Genomic DNA, 20,890 nt, shown 5'->3' with positions numbered 1-20,890 from the left:
AATAGATAATGTAATGCAATAAAAAATCGATAATGTAATGCAATGTAAAATAGATAATGTAATGCAATGTATGATAGTTAATGTAATCATCTAGACCAAAAGTCGTGCTGCTGATGACTTTGATTGCTTGAAGGAATGGATCACGACCACTTTTTCATATGTTATACATGTGATCTAAATATATTAATAATTTGATTATGCTTGCAAATGATGTTTTGACATCTTAATATTGTATCTGAATGAAATATATGTCAAAATTAAACCATAATAATTTCCATCTATTGACATTTCCTAATTACACTCATATTATTTTTGACGAAAAACATAAATTATTTAAATCCATATAGAATAAAAATATTTTCTCTGAATTTCTTTCTTCTTTCAATTTTTTCAATATTAAACAAAAAGTCGTAAATAATTGTGTAACTTCCGACTTTTTGAATTCAAAATATCGTGAAAAATATAGGGTGTTCCACCCCTACCGTAGTATCTCTTCATATATAATAGATACAATAATATTTTTTATATAAATAAAAACACTAAATTTAATGGGTTTCGTTTTTTATTTAAAAATAATTTTTGTCAAGTCTATCATTAACTAATAATCCAATTTTTTTTTATTGAATGCAAAAAAATGACGTTTAAAATTTTTATTCCTCTATTATGGAGCTTGATCAAAAATTAATCACAATATATGTCGCGATGAAGGGAATGTCAGCAAAAGCGATTCATACCGAAATGGAGATCATATTGGGCGAAGAATGTATTTCATATTCAACAGTATGTAAATACCTCAGACAAAGAAGTTTTGATCAAACAATGTCACCTAACATTAGTGAACCGATTACCCCTATTGACGAAAATGTTGATTTAAAAATTTTGAAAATTTTAGATAAATTTCCATATGCTTCAATAAGATAAATAGCTAAGTTAACAGAGATACCAAACACTACTGTATATAGGCATCTTACTGAAAAGCTTGGCTATGAAAATAAACTTTTAAAGTGGGTTCCACATTTACTGACGGAAGATATTAAAAAACAAAGAGTCACTAAATCAATTCAACTTTTAAAGACATTAGAGATTGCAAGACATAACAGTAATAAATATTTTATAACAGGTGACGAGTCCTGGTTTTATTATGATCATTATTATGTTCGACAATGGATACCACGAGGAACACCACGAGGTACAATAAACAAAAGGACTATTACGCAAAAAAAAGTAATGTTGACGGTTTTTTGGAATCCCCACGGATTTAAAGTTATTGACTTTCTTTCAAAGGGAGAAACATTTAATTCACAATATTATGTAAAATATATTTAATCAAAACTTTCCAAAAAAAATGGTACAAATCCTAAAAATTACACAAGAAAAATTACTGTACATGCCGACAATGCAAAACCGCATACGTCGAGATTCACAACTTTATATATGGACTCCAACAAGCTCAAAAGGGCACCTCATCCCCCTACTCCCCAGATATAGCTCCTTCAGACTTTTTCCTATCTGGATATGTAAAATAAAAAATGAAGGGATTTCAATACAAGAGTAGAGAAGAGGTTGAAGAAAAAGTGACTTCAATATGATTAAATATACCGAAAGAAACTTTGCAAAGCGTTTTTGACGAATGGGAAAAAAGACTTAAAAAAGTTATCGAAACAAATGAAGAGTATATTTAATAAACATTACATTTTTATCAATAAATTTAAAAAAACTTAAAAAATGAGTGAGATACTACAGTTGGGGTGGAACACTTTATACAATGGCCAAGATTATTAACGAGTTTTCAGAATGATTCCCCAGTACGATAAGCTTTTGAATAGATATAACTTGAATACAACAAAAAACACTAAAGGATAAAGAAAACAGGAATGTTGATAATGATGAGCTAAATTGAACAATAAATGTCGATTATAACATCAAACAATACACTAATGAATAACATAATATAAGGGGTGGAAAAAGTGCGTTCGTCAGCCTTTTTTGTAATGAATAAAAAAGTAAAAGAAATTTTGTTTATTTATTATGATATGTATTCACCTTGAGTTTCAATTGTAATTAAAAGTCTGTTCATCCATTCATTATATACATCTCTTAAGGTGTCTTTAGGAATATTATACAGTAATGTTTCAATTTTTTGAAAAAGTTGATCTTCATTTTCAAACTCCTCACCTTCGAGCATTTTTTTTATATATCCGAACAGAAAAAAGTCAGAAGGTGCGAGGTCTGGCGAAAACGTGGGTTGCGGAAGTCTTTTAATCCCCAATTCATTCAATTTTTCATGAACCAAATGAGGCCGGGCGTTATCCATATGCAAAAAATATCCCTTCGTTGAAATTCTTTTCGCCAAATCTCCAAATACACTATCAGAAAAAAAATTCGATTAAATTTTTGGCCTATCGAGAGCATTGTTATTGATTTGATACCAGTTATAGACCATATAACAGATATCATTACTTTTTTGGAGGCAATAGTTTGTTTGGGTTTGTATGGTTTTTGCACTCCAGATTCAATCCACATCGAGTTTCTCCCGGTTTGTTGTATTAAAATGATTAAACGTTCTCTTTCAGAGGTATCCTGAAAAAAAGTAGTTTTACTTCATGCATCATATTTACTTGAAAAAAAGTATTATAATAATAATGTTAATATATTTATTATAAATTTTATTTATATAATTTGATTTCATTAATATCTAATATGAATCGAAGAAAAAGCTGACGAACGGACTTTTTCCACCCCCTATACAATACATTAATGAATAACAATATAAAAAACAGTATACATTACATTATACAGTATATCATACAATACATTATACATTACATTAATGAATAACAATATAAATAACATTATACATTACAATATGAATTACATTAATGAATAACATAAATACATGTAAAATACGCTCTCAGCGATTCTATTATCGACCTTTGACTTTTTTACGAATTTCTCTATGTGATTCCTGTTGGTTTATGGTTTAAATTATAGCATTAAAATTGGAATGTATTAAATATAACTTGATTATTTCGTATATAGTTAATATCAGAAGAATCTTGTTGGTAATATTGATGATAATTGGTTTGTTGAGGTGGCTAATATACTGATGATGAATCATATTTAAAATTCATAAAGAATGAGCAGATAGACAATGGATTCTTTCAACGTATTTTACAACAGCGCAAATACTTATAAGCATTCAAACTTTTGTGAACTGGCTTCACAATAAAATTTTATTGTGTTAAGTTTTTCAGATATAACCCATGATATTACTGTTAGAATACTATGTTGTACGGTAGCGGGGACGATACCATTCAAATTACGATATAAACCATTAAAAACGAAAAATATAAATTTTGCGAAACATGGTTTTTTACTGCTACGCCTCGATCCCCTTTGTTGTAATTGTTATAAGATATCCGTTATAAAACTATATTTACTTTACAAATGGTGTTACAAATTTGGATAAAAAAATATCAACCGAATTTAAGGGTACTAACCCCTTTAGCACTTTTTCGAAAATTTACATAAAAAAATTAAAATATATTTTGATAGACTAAAAATAAGAAATAATGTTTGATAAATATATAAAATATATGCAATTTAATTATTACAAATAACTTTTAAGCTTAAGAATCTAAGCAGGTGAAATGTTATGCGCACTTTTTCAAATTTTGTTTTTTTTCATTTTTTTTCATTAAATTTTATATATTTTTCAAATTTTTTATGTGTACTCAATTATACCTTTTGGGAAGTATTATTTGTTAATTTAACCCCAGTTCGTGTTTAATCTTATTTGTGATAAATTGTATTTTATCAAATTTATATTTCAGATCTCAGTAAACTCGAATGAATTTCGAACCTTTTCCTCATCAAAAATTATTCTCCTTATATCTTCATTAAGGCCAGTAGATATGCCAGCTTTTTCAAGACTAGGACGAACGTTAATACTGGTCGTAACTTGCCCATATGCTCTAAAAACCTTTTCAGCTAATGCTGCAACATCATTCAAGGTTCGTTTTGATGTGATAACTTTTTTAACATTTCTAAGTGCACCAAATATCACCAAATCAAGCATTTGAAAAATATCAGTGGTATGCGGAGGAAATGTGATAACAATAACTCGATTTTCGGCAAGAATTTTCAAAATTTCAGGATCCCAATGTGGAGAATGATTGTTTATGAATAAAACAGCAAACTCATCTGAAAACCCCTCAATACTTTGCTGATTATTAACATATAGAATAAATATATTTGTAATATAATCATAAAATATTTCTTTTTTCAAGTATGGAGGATTTGATATTGAAATTTTCAGGTCAATTCCATTTCTTATACCTGTACGACAGATATCATAAACTCTTAGGCTAGAAGCTATTGTCATTGGAGAAAAATATATATTTCGAATATATATAAAAGTTATGGCATCACCTGCTGCGCTGATACAAGAAATTAATGTTTGATGCCTAATTGAACGTTTTACAGGTACCATAACATATGCTTAACACATATTTTTTGGTGCTATAACCGATTTTATCTTTTTATCTTCCAATTCGCTTGTACCCATTTCATCTATGTTAAAAACCTATTCGGCTGCTTTCCCAACAACATATTTCTTTATATTTTCAATGTGCTTATCTAGAAATTCTCTAGGCACATTCACTCTTGTGTTCTCTTGAGGAATAGCTTTGGTGAATCCAATTTGATCTTTGTAATTCTCAAAGAATCCAGCAAGCCATCCTTTTGTAACTTCTTCGCCGAATTTTGTCTTTATGTACAGCAATAATTCTTGTTTCGTTAGGAATTCGTTTTTTTCTGCCATTTCAATTATATATCCAATTATTTGATTTTCTTCTTCATCATTAATAATTCTGGGGCGCCTTAATTCATCTTTTGCATTTTTTGTTTAATATTTGCTATAACCCCATTACTTACATCGAATATTTTTTCAAGTTTTTTGTTGTTAAGCAAAATATGACACACATTTTCACAATATTCACGGAGAAAAAGTACTTGGTCATTTCGAAATTGTAATGATTGAAATTCCGGATTTCTTAATAATGCCCTTATATCTACATCGCTTAAAATTCGGTTAGTATTCAAATCTGTATACAAAGAGTGTAATGTTAAAAATCATTACCGTAAAAAAAACAAATATTTAATAGGCCACAAAGTGGACGTTTTTAAACATTTATCGTTAAATATATATACTATTAACACATGTAATGTGTAATGTAAGTAATGTAAAAATAAATTGCTATAGAAGTGAAAGTTATGAAGGAGTAGTGATAAATTACTAACATTACAACAATACATCATTATCAATGAAGAAGATTTCTTAAATCAAATCGATCATATTCTTATTAGATCGTCATAAAAAAAACTTAATTCCAATATTATATGCAAAGAAAAACTAATAATAATAAAAATTTTTTATTTATAGCATAAATTTGTCATTTTTCAATAAATAACGAACGTTAATTAATCAACATGGATAAAAAGCTATTTGTCCAACTTCATTTAATGCTACGACAGAACCAATTTTTTCTATGTATTGTATATCCACCACTTTCCCATTAGATCCCAATAAAAGACTTTTGTCATCCATTGATAAATCAGTTAAGAAACAGCATTCATCAGAATCGACCAACAATAAAAATTGCTTTTTACCTTTTAAAATTTTTTTCCACATTTTAATTTTTTTAAATATTTTAAATGTTTTATAAATTTCTCCATTTAAATTATGTAAATTAATTTCCAAATTTACTTCGACAATTACTAAAGGTTTTTTATCAGCAATTAAAATCTTTTTAATTTGATCTTTATCATAATTATATTTGCCAATTATTAACCCATTTGAAGCCGAAATTATTTTAAGTTTACCATTTTGAGTATAATAAGAAATAATACCTAACGAAGCATTAAAATCGAAATCGACAATTGGACTATTTTCAGTATAAATAATTTTTTGATAATAAGGGAAAGTATCAAATTTACAAATATTTATAATATGTGAATCGATAATATAAGAAATAAATTCTTTATCGATTTTAAAATGTGTAATTAAGAAATTATAAAGACCAAATGTGAATAGTTTTGATGAAACAATTCGATAAATTGTATTATTATAAGAATTATATGAAATTATTCCAATTTCATTCGTTGAAAGTTTTAATGTTTTAGTATTATGAATAAGAATTGTTTCTTTATCAATGATTTTTAATTGGTTCCAATCAATATGAATTATTCGAATATGATTTGGAGTTAAATAATATATCGAATTATTTAATCCAAAAAATCCTCCTCGAATATGTTTATGAGTTGAAATCAAAGAGAAAATAGAATTTGCATATTTATTATTATGCATATTATTATCAGAGAAAATTGGATCTTTAGTATCAATACCGAAATTAATTTCAATTAATTTATGAAGTTGAAACAAAATATTTTGATCTTCAATATCAAATATTTCATTTTTATTATCATTATTATTAAAAAATTGTGGTGGAATCATTTTTAATTTTTTAAATGGTTTAATATCAAATTTTTTATTAGTAAACATCTGCTTAATTTGTTGTGAATATAATTTATTATCATATATTATTATATTTATATCATTCGGTTTAATATAAGGGAAATATATATAATTATTATAATCATTAAATGATTTACCTTTAAGTATATTTAATGATAATATATAATCGAAATTTGATATTTCGGAATTATTCCATCGATTAGTTTCATTTTTTATTAATATATCTAAATCTTTAAGAATTAATAAATTATTTTTTATTGCAAAATTTTCAAATTCGATTTTATCTTTAATTGAATTTATTTGTAATAAAACAGAAAAACATCCAAATAAATATATTTCAATGTTTAAATTATTAATTATAATAAAATTAATTAATTTATATTCAATTATAAATGTTTTATAAGTCTTAAAATTAATAATCATTTTCGTAGATAATAATTCAAGTTCACAATTTTCTTTTTTATCTTTTTTAAGTAAATTACATTTCATTTTAGTTATAAGTTTAGTTTTAGGCATTAAAAACTCATTTATATTAATCCAATCTTTAAATTTATTACTATTATATAAATGATTTATAGTTGTTTTAAGTGAACAATTTAAATATTTTTCAAAATGTTTTTCTTTTTTACTATCAAAATTAATTTTTTGTTTACCAAATTCGATTAATGTATCAAAAGTTTTAATTTCTTTTGATATATAATAATTATTAATTTCAAATTTATTAATATTTGTTTTAAATATTTCTTTTATGTTTATTAATAATTTATTTAAAACTTTATTTACTTTTATGATATGATTAGTTTCGAAATTAGAAAAAATATTTAATGAAATTTGTGAGCTTATTTTATGATCTCTTATATCAAGTCGAATAAAATTATATATTTGTGAATAAAATGTTGACTTTAATGGTTGTAAACTTTTTAAGAATTTATAAAAATCTTTTTTCAAATTTTTAGATTTATAAGGAATACATATTAAATTATAATCATTACAATTATTAAAAAATGAAATGAAATTATTTATATCAAATTCTTGTTTATGTTTTTTATGATATTCGATTTTTATACCAAATAAATTTTCATTTTTATTTATTAATTCAAGAAGTTTTGAAGAAAAATTTTGATTTGAAAATCGATAATAAATAATTATTAAAGAATATAAAATTATTTGATAATTATTTGAATCTTTACTAAAGAATTTTAATATTAAATTATTATAATATTTATTTCTAATTATTTCAACATTAAACATTTTTAATGATAATAATATTTGAAATAATAATAAAATATTTTCAAAATCTTTTGAATTGTTTGTTAAGAAATTAAAAATTTTATCATTTATTTCATTGTTTGGATGAGTTAATGAAAATATTATAGGCCAAAAATACCATAAATCAGTATAATCATTATTATTATCCATTAATTCAATAATTTTTTGAGTTTCTATAATATCAATTGGTATAAATAATGATTTAATACATAATAAATCAAGTGAAGGATTTAATATTTTAATATTTGTTTTATATTTTCCAAAATAATATTTCACAAGATTAAAAATTCGTTTTTTAATTATCAATGAATTATTTGGAATTTGATATAAATCATTAATTGCATTAAAAATTTCTTCATTTTCTTTATCTTCAAATAATAAATTTAATGAATCTAAAGAATTAAAATTAATAAATTCTGGATTTCGTTTAATTATTAATGAAAGAAAATTCAAATAATTTAATACTTGATAAGTTTTATTCGAAATTGTTAAAGTTAATGATATTATTATACTTATAGTTATTTCAGATTTAATATAAATTGTTAATTCATTTAATATCGAATAAATTATTGATTGAAATTCATTAATGTTTTTATTCGTGGAATAATTTATAGCTAAAAAGAATTGTATAAATATTCGAATAAATGTATTTTCATTTAATTGTTTTAATTTTCTAGAAATTATACATTGCCAATCATTAAATATTTTCTTAAGAGTAATTTTATCCGATTTCATCCAAAAGAATAAATTAAATATAAAATTATCAAATATTTCTTGAGATAATTCGAAATTATTTAAAACATTTTCAAATAAATTATTAAAAGTTAAATATAATCGATAATCGATGAAATCATTTTTTATATTCATTAAAATAATATTAAATAATTTTGATATATCTGTTACTTTGATTTTAAAATCAATGTTTAATATATTATCATTTATATCAATTCCAAGTAATTGTTTACTATATTCATTAAATATATTTGTCGAAAATTCTTTTTGTAAAACGTCATTATAATTAATACAATTCGACATAACTATTAATATTTGACTTAAATAATATGATGAATTATTATTTTTAATTTCTTTAAAATATTTCATAAAATCATTAATTGTACTATATGATAATAATGATTCTTGAATATTATAAAATTTTCGTTTATTTTTATCATTAATATTTATAATATTAGAATCATTTTTAAATATTATTTGTGGTAAATTACCAAAATTTTCTAATTCTAATTCATCAAATACTTTTTCATCACGTATAGATCCTTCAATAAAACAAAAGTTTCCCATTAAAACAGGTGGAATTATATCAATTGGTATAATATTATTACAAAATCCAAATTCCATAATTGGATCTGTTAAAAAATTCATTTGAAGAAAATCACAACCAACTGAAATATTTTCACCATTTTTACAATAAACATAATAAATTCCATTTTGATCGATATCATAAGCAAATGTAAATAAAAACCATTGATTTGATGGCAAATTTTTTTCGATAACTGCTAATGTACTTAAACCATTTGTTTTATATTTAGCACAAATATTATTATTATCTAAATATAAAATAAAAATATTTTTTTTCTCTTTATCAGTAATTTGCATAAAGATAAAATTATTATTTGATGTTTGTGTATAAGGCACATCAATTTTAACATAAAAAGAAAATAAAAATGGATTTATAACATATTTCTTATCAATTGATTTTATGAATAATTGTGGAGTTTCATTACATATTGGATAAATTGTAGAATTTCTTAATGACATAAAAATAGGCGTTAATAAATTTATAGCTTTTTCTGCATGTTGATATAATTTTCCTTTATTTGGAGTAATTAATTTAAGAAATGCTTGATCAACATTATAACTTGAAATCAAAGAAATAATTTTGATAATTAATTTTAATATACAATCAACAATAGTTTCATCATTTAAATCGAATTGAATTTTCCTTCTTTTATATTTAAATGATCCCATTAAAGATTTAATTAATAAATAATCAACATCACCTTTATGACAAGAATTAATATTCTCGATTGAATAATTACATAATGCATCAATCATTTCAATTACATCTTTAAAATTAGATGATTTTGAAAATGCAACTAAAATTATATTAATAAAACCTGGGTTTCTAATTAAAAATACATTTTCTAATGAAATGTTTGTAGATTTATTTAATAAATTCCTTAAAAGAATTAATGTTGATTTTGATGGATTATTACCTTCGACTTTATATATTAAATCTAAAATTAAATTAAAACGTAATGATGTTATATCTAATTGTTGATTTTCATATGACATAAATGAAATAATTGTTAATATTGTTTCAAGCATTTCTTGTGATGAAAATATTTGTAAATATTGAAGTGCTGAATCTAAAACTATTTCAAATGATGGACCAATTAAATTATTATGTAATATTGCGCGTAATATTGTTTGTGCTAATTTATTAGCTATGTTTTCTAAGTTATTTTTATCTTTACAATGACTACATTCATTAAAAATTGATATTAATAATAATGATGTAGATTCAGGTAATGTCGTAACAGATGATAAACCTTTAAATAATAAATCAGCTATATATGATGTTAATCCAGGTACAAATAATAATGAAAGAAAACCAGATGTAAATGTTTTGGATTCAAAACAAATTTGCATCGAATTAGAATCTTCTAAAATATTAAATAATAATGAAAATATTACTGAACGTGCACTTTGAATATTAATATATTTAATAGGAAAATCATGTTGCATTATAGATAAAAATACTTCTGTTAATGATGATAATATTCGATTAGTAATATAAAATGTATTTTCTAATGGAAATTTATATAATGAACGCATTATTAATTCAGAAAATATTAATGGTTTATGTGATAATGTTGCAAATAATTCGATAAGTAAATTTTGATTATTGTTTTTGATTATTTCAAAGATATAATTTCGAAGTAAATTTACTTCAGGTGAAATTCCAAACTTTGTAAATAAATTACATTCGGAATAAAATGTTAAATCATTGACTAAAAAACTAAATATCTTTTCAAATGAAGTTTTTTGTGATATTTGTTGAAGTATTAATATAATAATAAACATAAAGTCAATCGAATATTGAGATTCAAGAATATTGTTTTTAAGTTCTGAAATGGAAAAAATTATTTGTTGAGCACAATCATTGGAAATAATTTGTAACATTGGTAAAAAAATTGGTAATGTTTCTTTGAAAAATGGATTACAAAGTGTATAAATATCAATTTTGGATTCAATGATTTCAGGATCTGGCATAACAAATACTTCTTGTGGAGGATCTCCATGATGAATATGTTCTCGTTCTTTAGGAAGTTTGGTTTGAAACATATCTGGATTTGTTATAACATCTGTTGATTGAACTTTTTCAAAAATGAAGATAGGTAATGTTAAAAATATCTCACAAATAGAATTCGCATTACAACGTTCAGAACATTTACAAAGAATTAACAATGAATCTAAATCAAGAAGTTTGATATATGGTGAAAGAATACATGAAAGTGTACCAAGCCAGGGACCGTTTAGCCATTGACGATCACTTTTGAATAGATTTGATAGAAATTTAACGTTCTCGTTTTGAATTTGATCGTCTTTGAGTTCAAAAATCCGTTTAAAAAATGGTAAATATCCAAATGAAAATGATTTATCAAGAGTTGTAGTTTTGAGAATATGCTCATTGATTGGATTGATCAATATTTTAAATATTGAATCTCGAGGGATTTTAGTAGCATATCGTACAAATTCCAAAAAAATATGATTTGCATGCATATTAAAATCAATACAAGAAGCTTCTAAAAGATGCACTAAAGCAATAAATGAGTCAGCTGTTTGAAACGTATCCTGAAGTATAAACCATCCAAGACATTGAATAAGCATATAATACGATTCAAAATTACTTAATTTTTGCCCTCGTTCTACTTTGGATTGAAAAATTTTTATAATGTCATTAGAATATTTAAATGAAAAAGAAATTGATTGAAGGGCTTCATTAAGAGGTGTAAAATCAAGGAGCATCTCGTTTAGTTTTTCAATTTTTAGATTCGTAAGTTCGGGGACATCAAAGAAAAAATGTTCTATTCTAAATTCTTTAGCAGCAGGAAATTTATATCCTGGGATACTTCGAATTAGAAAAAGTTCGGTAATTGGAGTTACTTTATTTCTTGAAAACAGGTACTTTTTTAGCTCTTGTGCATCCATTTAATGTTAGCAAACTTAGAAATTAAAAAAGACCCTGATTTTTAATAATTAAAAATAATATATTTTTATTGAAATAAATTGACAAAATTAATTCCATTGAAACAAAACGGTTTCAAAATTTTTTTTTAAAAATAATTTAAGTGTAAATCTGCTAACAGAAAAACTGGGCAACATTAGAAAATGGGGTTAACGCAAACAGGCTATGTCAATGATTTATTTCTTTAAGTTCACAATTCCGATTTTACAATAAAATTATAAAGTTCGATCAAAAAGGTTGTTCCACCAATTTGAAAGGGTACCGTTCATTATATCAATCATGGAATACAAGATGCCAGAATCTATGATAAAGAATCGTTTGGAAATCATTCAGCTAATATCTCAAATAAAAAACAATACTCAAATTTTCAGGGAAACTGGGCATTGTCGAAAATTTGTGATATAAGTTAGAAATGATTTAAACAAATTTTCACAATAAAACTGTATTTACGAAAACTACTCCAATTCGAAGACCATCTATTGTAAATGATGCCACTATCGATAGAGTCAACAGCATGACGCTAAATAATAGAAGAATGGGAACAAGAACAATTTTCAATATCCTTTCAGAAACAAGTCCTATTAGTTATTAGACTGTTTACAACATTCGGAAGAGCCAAGGATTCAGCTATCTTCCACCCCGCAATACCTTTTTTCTAACTGATTCTCAAAAGCAAGATCGAATAAATTTTGCTCAATTTCATATCCAAAATGGAACTGATTGGAAAAAGGTGTTGTTTGTCGATGAATCTTATTTTTATCTAAGCGATAGCCTTAGGTGGCTTTGGAGAGAGCGAGGGGAAGTCTGTGATGATATTTTTAATCATCATAGAAAGTTCACCCCCAAAGTTATAATGTTTGATGGAATCAACTATGAGTACAAAACACCATTAATTGCTATCCAGAGTAGTGTCAACTCTGTTGTATACATTAATGATTGCATAATCAATACAGGTATGATTGAAGGTATGAACAAGCTATATGGAGAAAATGAATAATTTCTTATTCAGGATGGAGCCACTTCACATACCAGCAAAAAAACAACTGAGTTTTCAAAGAATAAGTGCAAAGTCATCGAAAACTGGCCAGCGAACTCACCTGACTTTAACGTTATCGAGAATATGTGGTCTATCTTGAAGAACAAGGTAGAAGCACTATCACCTGAATCTGTAGATCAATTAAGCGAAATTGCATTTTTTTCTTGGAATGAAATTGATGGTAACACCATTAAGAACTTGGTGGATTCGATGACAAATAGGATTCAGGAAGTTATAAATCACCAAGGAGGGCCTAATGGTTACTGAGTAAAGTTCTAAAACGATGTGGTTAACCACAAAATAGTGTTAAAAAAAAGATGTTTCACTATGCATTCAATATTTGAGAGGTTTGAGTGGGAAAGGTGGAACAACCTTTTTGATCAGGCTTTATTAAGATATTGTATGATTTAGTATGGAAAATGAAATTTTCATTTTTCTTATACATAAGAATTACACAAAGCTCTGAGCAGTTGGAGGGTATGGCTTTGATGTATTTGGTTAAAATAAATTTTAATGTGATTTGATTCTTAAATTTTCGAAAAATAAAATAAATAAATGTATCCTGTTTCAATATATGTATGTGATGAATTAATATATGAAAATGTCCATGAATTTATTCGTGTATTCTATAATGATAATGTTTGTGTGATAAAATATATATGTTGAGATGCTTATAATAGTAGATGGTGAATTTATTAAAAATGATTTTGCTAATGTATTACTTTAAATGAATGTAGATGATTTAGAATATGTATTTATTTGTAAAAATGCAAATTAATGATTGATTTATTACTTGATTTTCTATAATATTTAATGATCCAAATGTAGTATTTAAATATATTAATGGAACAATAACATCATTCGTTATAACATTAAAAAATCAATTACTTCCGATCATTGGCGATATTTCTTCTAAATGATGTATACATTTTAATAGTGGACAATTGTATTTCGAAATATTCGTAATATTTTCATTTATTATAATATATTCTAAATAAAAAATAAATGAAAATGAACATTTAGAAATATTTAATAACTATTTTGGATATAAAAATGTATTATTTTCTTGACCTGGCTGTATGATGATAATATTAATGTTTTTATCATAAACATTACCATCTTCTTGATAATTAGAATATTGTGCATTATTTTTGATTATATTCATTTCAATTGATTTTGTTGAATGTGCATAATATTAACACATATAAGATCAAACTTATTTTTTTCTTTTTTCATATATCATTAGATATGTCTAATTAATATATATTAATAAAAATTATATAGACTATTTTTCATAATCAATTTAATGATATTTTCAGATAAATTAATATGTCAAGTTATTCATGAAATAGGGCATTTATTCAAATTATTCTCAAATTGGTAATTATTCATATATGATAATTGATTTTTAAAACTATATAAATAATGAAAAATTATCAACTATTTATTTATTGTCAATATACACAAATATAAAATTACAATTCCAAATATGTATATAATTATTGATTGAATAAAAATACAAATATTATTTGACATTTTTTCCAATAATATAATACATTTTGATATATTATGTAATTAATATAAAAATTACAATAGTTATTTATATAAAAACATTTTAGAACTGATTCTAAGTAAATTGTTATAGTATTTCTAAACAATTCTTACAAATAGACATGTACGGCTGATGTATTCAATAATACTTATGTTTTAACATGTCTGACCAAAAAACCTTGAGACGATAAGTTACCTACTTGAAGTCTTCAAAATGGAAGGGAGCCAATTTATCCAAGAACCACAAATAATTGACCACAAAAAAGCGTGTTTGGTTCGGTTTCCAGCACGAATTTATGATCAGTTGGAAAAAGGAAATTTTTCAATTAAAATCATATCTGAAAAATCATTTGATCTTTTGGATGAATCTTGTAATAAAATCGGTTCTTTTTCTTGTACAAGCAGCGGTAATGAAGAAACAGCAAAACTACAAAGTTTTCCCTTAGATTCGATTTTGATGTCACAATTTAATTCATTTGTTCCAATTCTTTCGAATTTTCAAGATATAGATTTTAAGCCAGTAAATATTCAACAGTTTGAAACTGCAAAGGTTAATAAATCTAAAGTTTTATTATCTGCACAAGAAATACAAGTTGGCAATAGTACTACATTGAGATGGGACTATACTAAGCCTTACAATATGCTTAAGGATGCAAAAAGGAGATTCTACGAATCGCACTCATCTGCTCAAAAGCTTCTAAATGAATTGAAAAAAGCAATCAACAAAAATCCCAGTATCCTCTCAGATGTTTCTACACTATCCAATGTCAGTCAAGATATTACTTCATGGATTAGAGACATGAAAAATACAACAGATACAATTGAAACACTAGCTAAATCCATTCCTTCTTAGGCTAAGTTTATAGAAAAATGTTTTTAAACCCTTAAAAGGTAAATTTTTTATAAATTGAATATGTTAATTTTCAATAAGATTATTATATAAGTAAATGTTAAAACTACAAAAAATGTAAATAATTTTAACCATATAATTTTTGATTATATTTTAAACTAAACAACAAATTTTTTTCTCATCACTGAAGCAAAAATATTGTATAGTTTACAAATCGATTTGTGAATACAGACATTTGATATGAAAAGCAAATGTTTGGTTCACCAAACAAGATCATCAAGATCATTATTAGATCTCTTAGAAAAAAAGGAAAAATCGAACTATTTGTACCAGAAACATACTCAATATCTAACATTAAGAAAGCTGTATGCGAAAAAAACAATTTTTCTATAGATAAAATTCGTCTTTTATATCAAGGAAAATTATTAATTTCAGGACGAACTTTATTAGATTATTCTATTGGTGACGGAGAAACAATTTATGCAGTTCCTCAACCACGTGAACCACCACAATATCTTCCAATTTCTTTTCATGTCAATGTAACATCAATTTCACCACAAATATTCAATTACCGCCCTGAGACCAGAGACTTTGATCGTCAGCTTGGTAACATGCGATACAAAATCGCTATCATCCAAGAACGATTCCACAAAGTCTTGTCATTTATAGCACAATCCCAAAAAGATCCACCTGAAAAACTGCAAGATAATGCAAGAACTATTGCCGGTATAATGAAGCATGTAATTGAAGAAACGAAGGAAGGGGTTACCAGTTTGAAGCAATATCATGTTATGGATAATCACGGGCACCCCGGCGCCACTTTTACAAGAACTGTTCCTCTTTTGGAGCCCCCCGAATTTACACCCAACGGCATCATCGAACACATCACCGATGGACTAAGCGAACTATTCGGAGCAACTCCTGGATCAGGTCTTGTGCCAAGAACAGTGTTTACATTCCCAAATTTCCCACCTCCAAATGAAGCGGTTTCTGATAATATTGATCTTTCATTAATGGAAGGAACAAGACAATTCTATCAAACAGAGAGAAATGCGCCTATACCAACAGCACCAATACCAAACGAAACAGTTCAGCAAGGTGTTCCAGATGCATTATATATCAATAACGATTTCACTCAAGAGGAAAAAGACATTATGGACAAGGACCGCATGATGATCGAAGAAGCTATTAAAGAAGGAAATATGCCACAGATAGCTCCTGACTATTTCAGAACTAGGATAAATATAAATGATTAAATAATTCTTTTAAATATTTTGACCAATATCTAGATATTGTAAATTTTCTTTGGCAATTCATTAAAATAATTGGATATTTATGAATTGTACCAAAGGTTGGCAATGAAACATAATGTTCAAATATTTCGAACGATCATTAATTCAAAATATTATAATTGATTTCTTTGTTGAAGACAATATAAAAGGTATGGTCATAACTTTTACACATAAAAAAGCACAACTCTATCATAAACTAATACTATAGTGGTATCAAAAACAATTGAAATTTAATTCTTTGAATTTTGAAAATAGACCGTTTAATAATATGGACCAGAACAACTGGATAAAAAATGTTCCTCTACAATATTTCTACCAGGCAATCTACAACATTTTCAACCTAATGGGACGAAACACCATGGCAACAGCAAATCATTTAGGTATTTCATACAACACCGTTTCAACAGCTGTTGCATTTTGCCAAAACGGGAACAACCAACCACTACATTACAAGCAGGCAATTAGCTGATTTATTATTAAAAAAGTTTCCAGAAATCGAAACACCGTAGCAAACGCACTCAAAAGCATGGGATTTAAGTTTGTTAATCCGAGATGTTCGGTCAAAATTACCAAAAGTGAGAAAAAAGCACAAATAGATTGATGCAATTTTCACAAACAAAATGGGACAAACTTTAAAAATGTTTTATTTTTCGCTGAGAGTTGGACATTGCAAAACTTCACATATCGAATGAAACATACATGTTACTTGACTACTTTAGGGGTAAACTTCATGGAAGATTGGCCTCCATACTCTCCCGATTTAAACATAATCTAGAAACCATGCAAAACAATTCATGAGCTATAGATAATTATCCAAGATATCTGGAATAATCTTTCCTCTGAAACAATTGATAAGCTTGTTCAGACAATGCCATAGATAATCCAAGCCTGCATTCAAAATATTGGTTTCATTGTCCTTAATTATTAAGTAGACAGAATTCAATTTCACAAAATAGGTTCAAACAATATTCTCGAATTCGGAATTTACATATAACGGTTAGCCGTTAATTTTTCTCTGTTCGTGTTCTATCGTTTCGACCGTTTTTGCTCTCACTATATATGTCGATGTCGACACTTTTTATCATTTTTTGACTAAATAACAATTCAAATTGAATACAGATTATATAAAATATAACGATTGAATGAATTATATAAAAGTAAAGTAAGAAAATACAGATCACAAATAGAAATAGTATAAAGTAAGAATGCTAGTAATGCTTATCTAAATTCGAAATGAATAAAATCAGCAAAAGAAGTTGCTGAAAAAAAACAACAAACTATTAATTTTATGAAAGAAAAAATAGTAGAGGAGCTTTAGAAAAGGCTGATCAACAATTAACATGAATTATTTATACTCATAATTTTGAGACGATCTGTATATATAGTAGCGTGAGTAGTATCAGTTTGATTCATTTTACCAACGTTTCCATCTGAAGTTGATGTAGAATACGCATACTTTCATATAATTTCATATAATTTCCGATAACTTATATGCTACATTTACTGCATTATACCAGTTTTCTAAATTTCCGCTCATTGCATCTATAACATTTGTTTGTTGATTCTATGGAGAAAACATTTAGATAAGATAAAATAGTTAATCAACTTATAAGTTGTTATAATACATCATCAAAATATTGTAAATGAGTTATATCATATCTATCATAAGATAAATTAAAATTATTATATTGAGGATACATTCTAATATCGTTTTTCCATCCATCTTCACCTTACATATTATGGTCAATATCATCTAGAAATATTAAAATCGAGAAAAGAGTTGCAGAATATAATCCACTTTTATTATTGTTGTGTAGAGGTCACGTTCATTTAATATTATTTCAGACCGCGAAAAATTTAGATGCAATTTTTGCAACTGCACACTATATTTTTAAATATAATATGAAACCGAAACCTGCATATGTAGCAAATTTATCAATAGATAATGCAGTGTTCGCCCAAATATATGCTCGTGTTCTTTCAGTTGAAGAATGTATATCAAGAATATTTGGTCTTGATTTTTGCGTCCACGATATCAAGTGCATTCATCAAAGTGGTGCTCCTCCAGAATTAAGAAATGCAATGTACAATTACACTGGAAATCAAGTTCATATAAATCCAGTTGGAATCTCTTATCATCGTCTTTTGAAAAAAATTGACTCTGCAAAATTTGGTCTTGATACAATATTGAAGTTGATGAAAATGGTATCAAACGACTCGATGATCCTCTTTATTATAATCGAATTTGTTTACCAAATACTATAAATCGAAATCACCCAAGTGATAGTACTTTTGAAGATCAATTACAACTTCATGGAGATATATTATAATGCCAGAAGTAAAAAGACAGCAATTGTTGTTTCGAACGAATATTATTTCTATTCAAAAAGAGAACATTGTCGTTTTCATTTGACATTTTCATCTGGATGCTGGAGATCTGAATGAAATTTTAAGTAATTATGGAAGTTATGAAGCAACTGCTAAACATCATGGGGTATTCATTAATCACATTCATTCAGAGGCAGATCATTTATATCTAAGCTACATTAATTATAAGTTTCGTTCAATTGATTATTCACTTTATGATATTGCAATATTGAGTACAGGAAAAAGTTTTTGATTCGAAAATTTTGTATTGTCAAAATACATAGTTTTATTACAACAGGTATTGCAGCTTCTTCAATTAATTAAAAAATTTTTCGTATTGCATTTTCAATTTGGATGTCACCCATGGTCCAGTCTCAACTTCAAATATTAATGTTGAAATTTTATCATAGAATCGTGATTTGTTATTTATTTCAAATAATTCTATGAAATCTTGAGACAGCGATCACAGGAAATGCAATAACAACAAATTGTCAAAGGAATAAACTCGTATTATAATAATCGAAGAAACGCCAATTCATTCAAAGCATCAACGCACATCTAAAAAAGTAAACCATCATTCAAATCAGACATCAAAACAACATCAAATTAAAGAAGCGGCTGGAATGCAAATTTGCATGCCCAAATTAATTACAATCACATGACATCTCAAAATCTCCTCTTACTCAACTGAAACCTTCACCATTGATACCACAACAAAAGAATATACTCAATTGAGGAGATAACAAAATTGTTTTTTCGTATGATTTTTTGTTAATAAAGTTTACGGCTTTTGTACTTCGTTGTCTTTGTTCTGTTGCGATTTTAGTAAACGATCACAAAATGGGGTGCCCCGACAGTTCGTTTGCAATTTTATACAAAATGAGCCATGAAACAGTGCCTCGTTCGGCTAAGCCAATGTCATTAACAAATATGGCAAGCCAAGTATTTTCAATATTAAAAGAAAATGGCCAAACAACTTTTGATGAAGTAGCTGATAAAATCTTTGAAACTATTGGAGAAAAAACAATGGATACAACTAATGATCAAAGAACTCTAAAAAGAAGAGTTTATGACGTTTTGAACGTTTTATGCGCTGCTGGATTTGTAAACAAAGATAAAAAGACAATCACCTACCAAAAATTTAACACAGATTTAAAACTAGGAACTCCTGAACAAAGTCAAATTGCTGAAAGAATAGCTCAAAAAGAGCGAGAGCTTGTTGTCAAAACTAAATTGTTGATATATTATAAATTACTTATTGAAAGAAATAGAAAAACACAAAGACCTGCAACAGCAGTACAGCTTTCGTCTATTTTTGTCGGCTTCAGAGATGTTGGTAATGGACAAATTCAAAGATCTTTAAATGGCCATGAACTAGTGATTATTTCACGTTCACCTCCATTATTTTTTTCTCCATTGGACGTGTTTGAGGGGATATCTTTTCCACATCGTCTAAAAGTTGAATGTTTAAGAAGAATACCTGACTTGTCTTGTTTGGAATCTCTTGTTTTCAATAATCTCAGAGATAAACTTTCCTTGCATCAAGCAATGTCATTTGAACCATCAGACTTACAACAAAGCATACCGTTTGAGACCTTGGACATGCAACAAGATGAAGCACAACAGACCGAGTGATAATGTTTATGTTTTAGCGCCATTGTTGTATCGACTAATTTAATTTTAATAAACTTTTCAAAAATGTAAGACGATACAAAACTTT

The 20,890-nt window shown here is 26.2% G+C and overlaps 2 protein-coding genes across 2 annotated transcripts; both read left to right on the top strand.

Annotated features, from left to right (window-relative positions):
• Positions 1 to 15,762: 15,762 nt before the first annotated feature.
• GO595_009187 (ubiquitin-like protein nedd8) lies at positions 15,763 to 16,767 on the top strand (the record flags this gene model as incomplete). Its single annotated transcript, XM_067922844.1, has 1 exon — positions 15,763 to 16,767. One exon carries the CDS (start codon positions 15,763 to 15,765, stop codon positions 16,765 to 16,767), a length of 1,005 nt encoding a protein of 334 aa, XP_067770599.1.
• Positions 16,768 to 20,010: 3,243 nt separating this feature from the next.
• Positions 20,011 to 20,805, top strand: GO595_009186 (transcription factor Dp; the record flags this gene model as incomplete). Its single annotated transcript, XM_067922843.1, has 1 exon — positions 20,011 to 20,805. The coding sequence occupies one exon, from the start codon at positions 20,011 to 20,013 to the stop codon at positions 20,803 to 20,805; it is 795 nt and encodes a 264-aa protein (XP_067770598.1).
• Positions 20,806 to 20,890: the final 85 nt, after the last annotated feature.

The sequence above is a fragment of the Histomonas meleagridis genome, assembly GCF_020186115.1.
Source record: "Histomonas meleagridis strain 2922-C6/04-10x chromosome Unknown contig_88, whole genome shotgun sequence".
Taxonomy (NCBI): Eukaryota; Parabasalia; order Tritrichomonadida; family Dientamoebidae; genus Histomonas; species Histomonas meleagridis.
The sequence above is the reverse complement of the archived record's forward strand: the minus strand, read 5'-3'. Positions and strand labels throughout refer to the sequence as shown.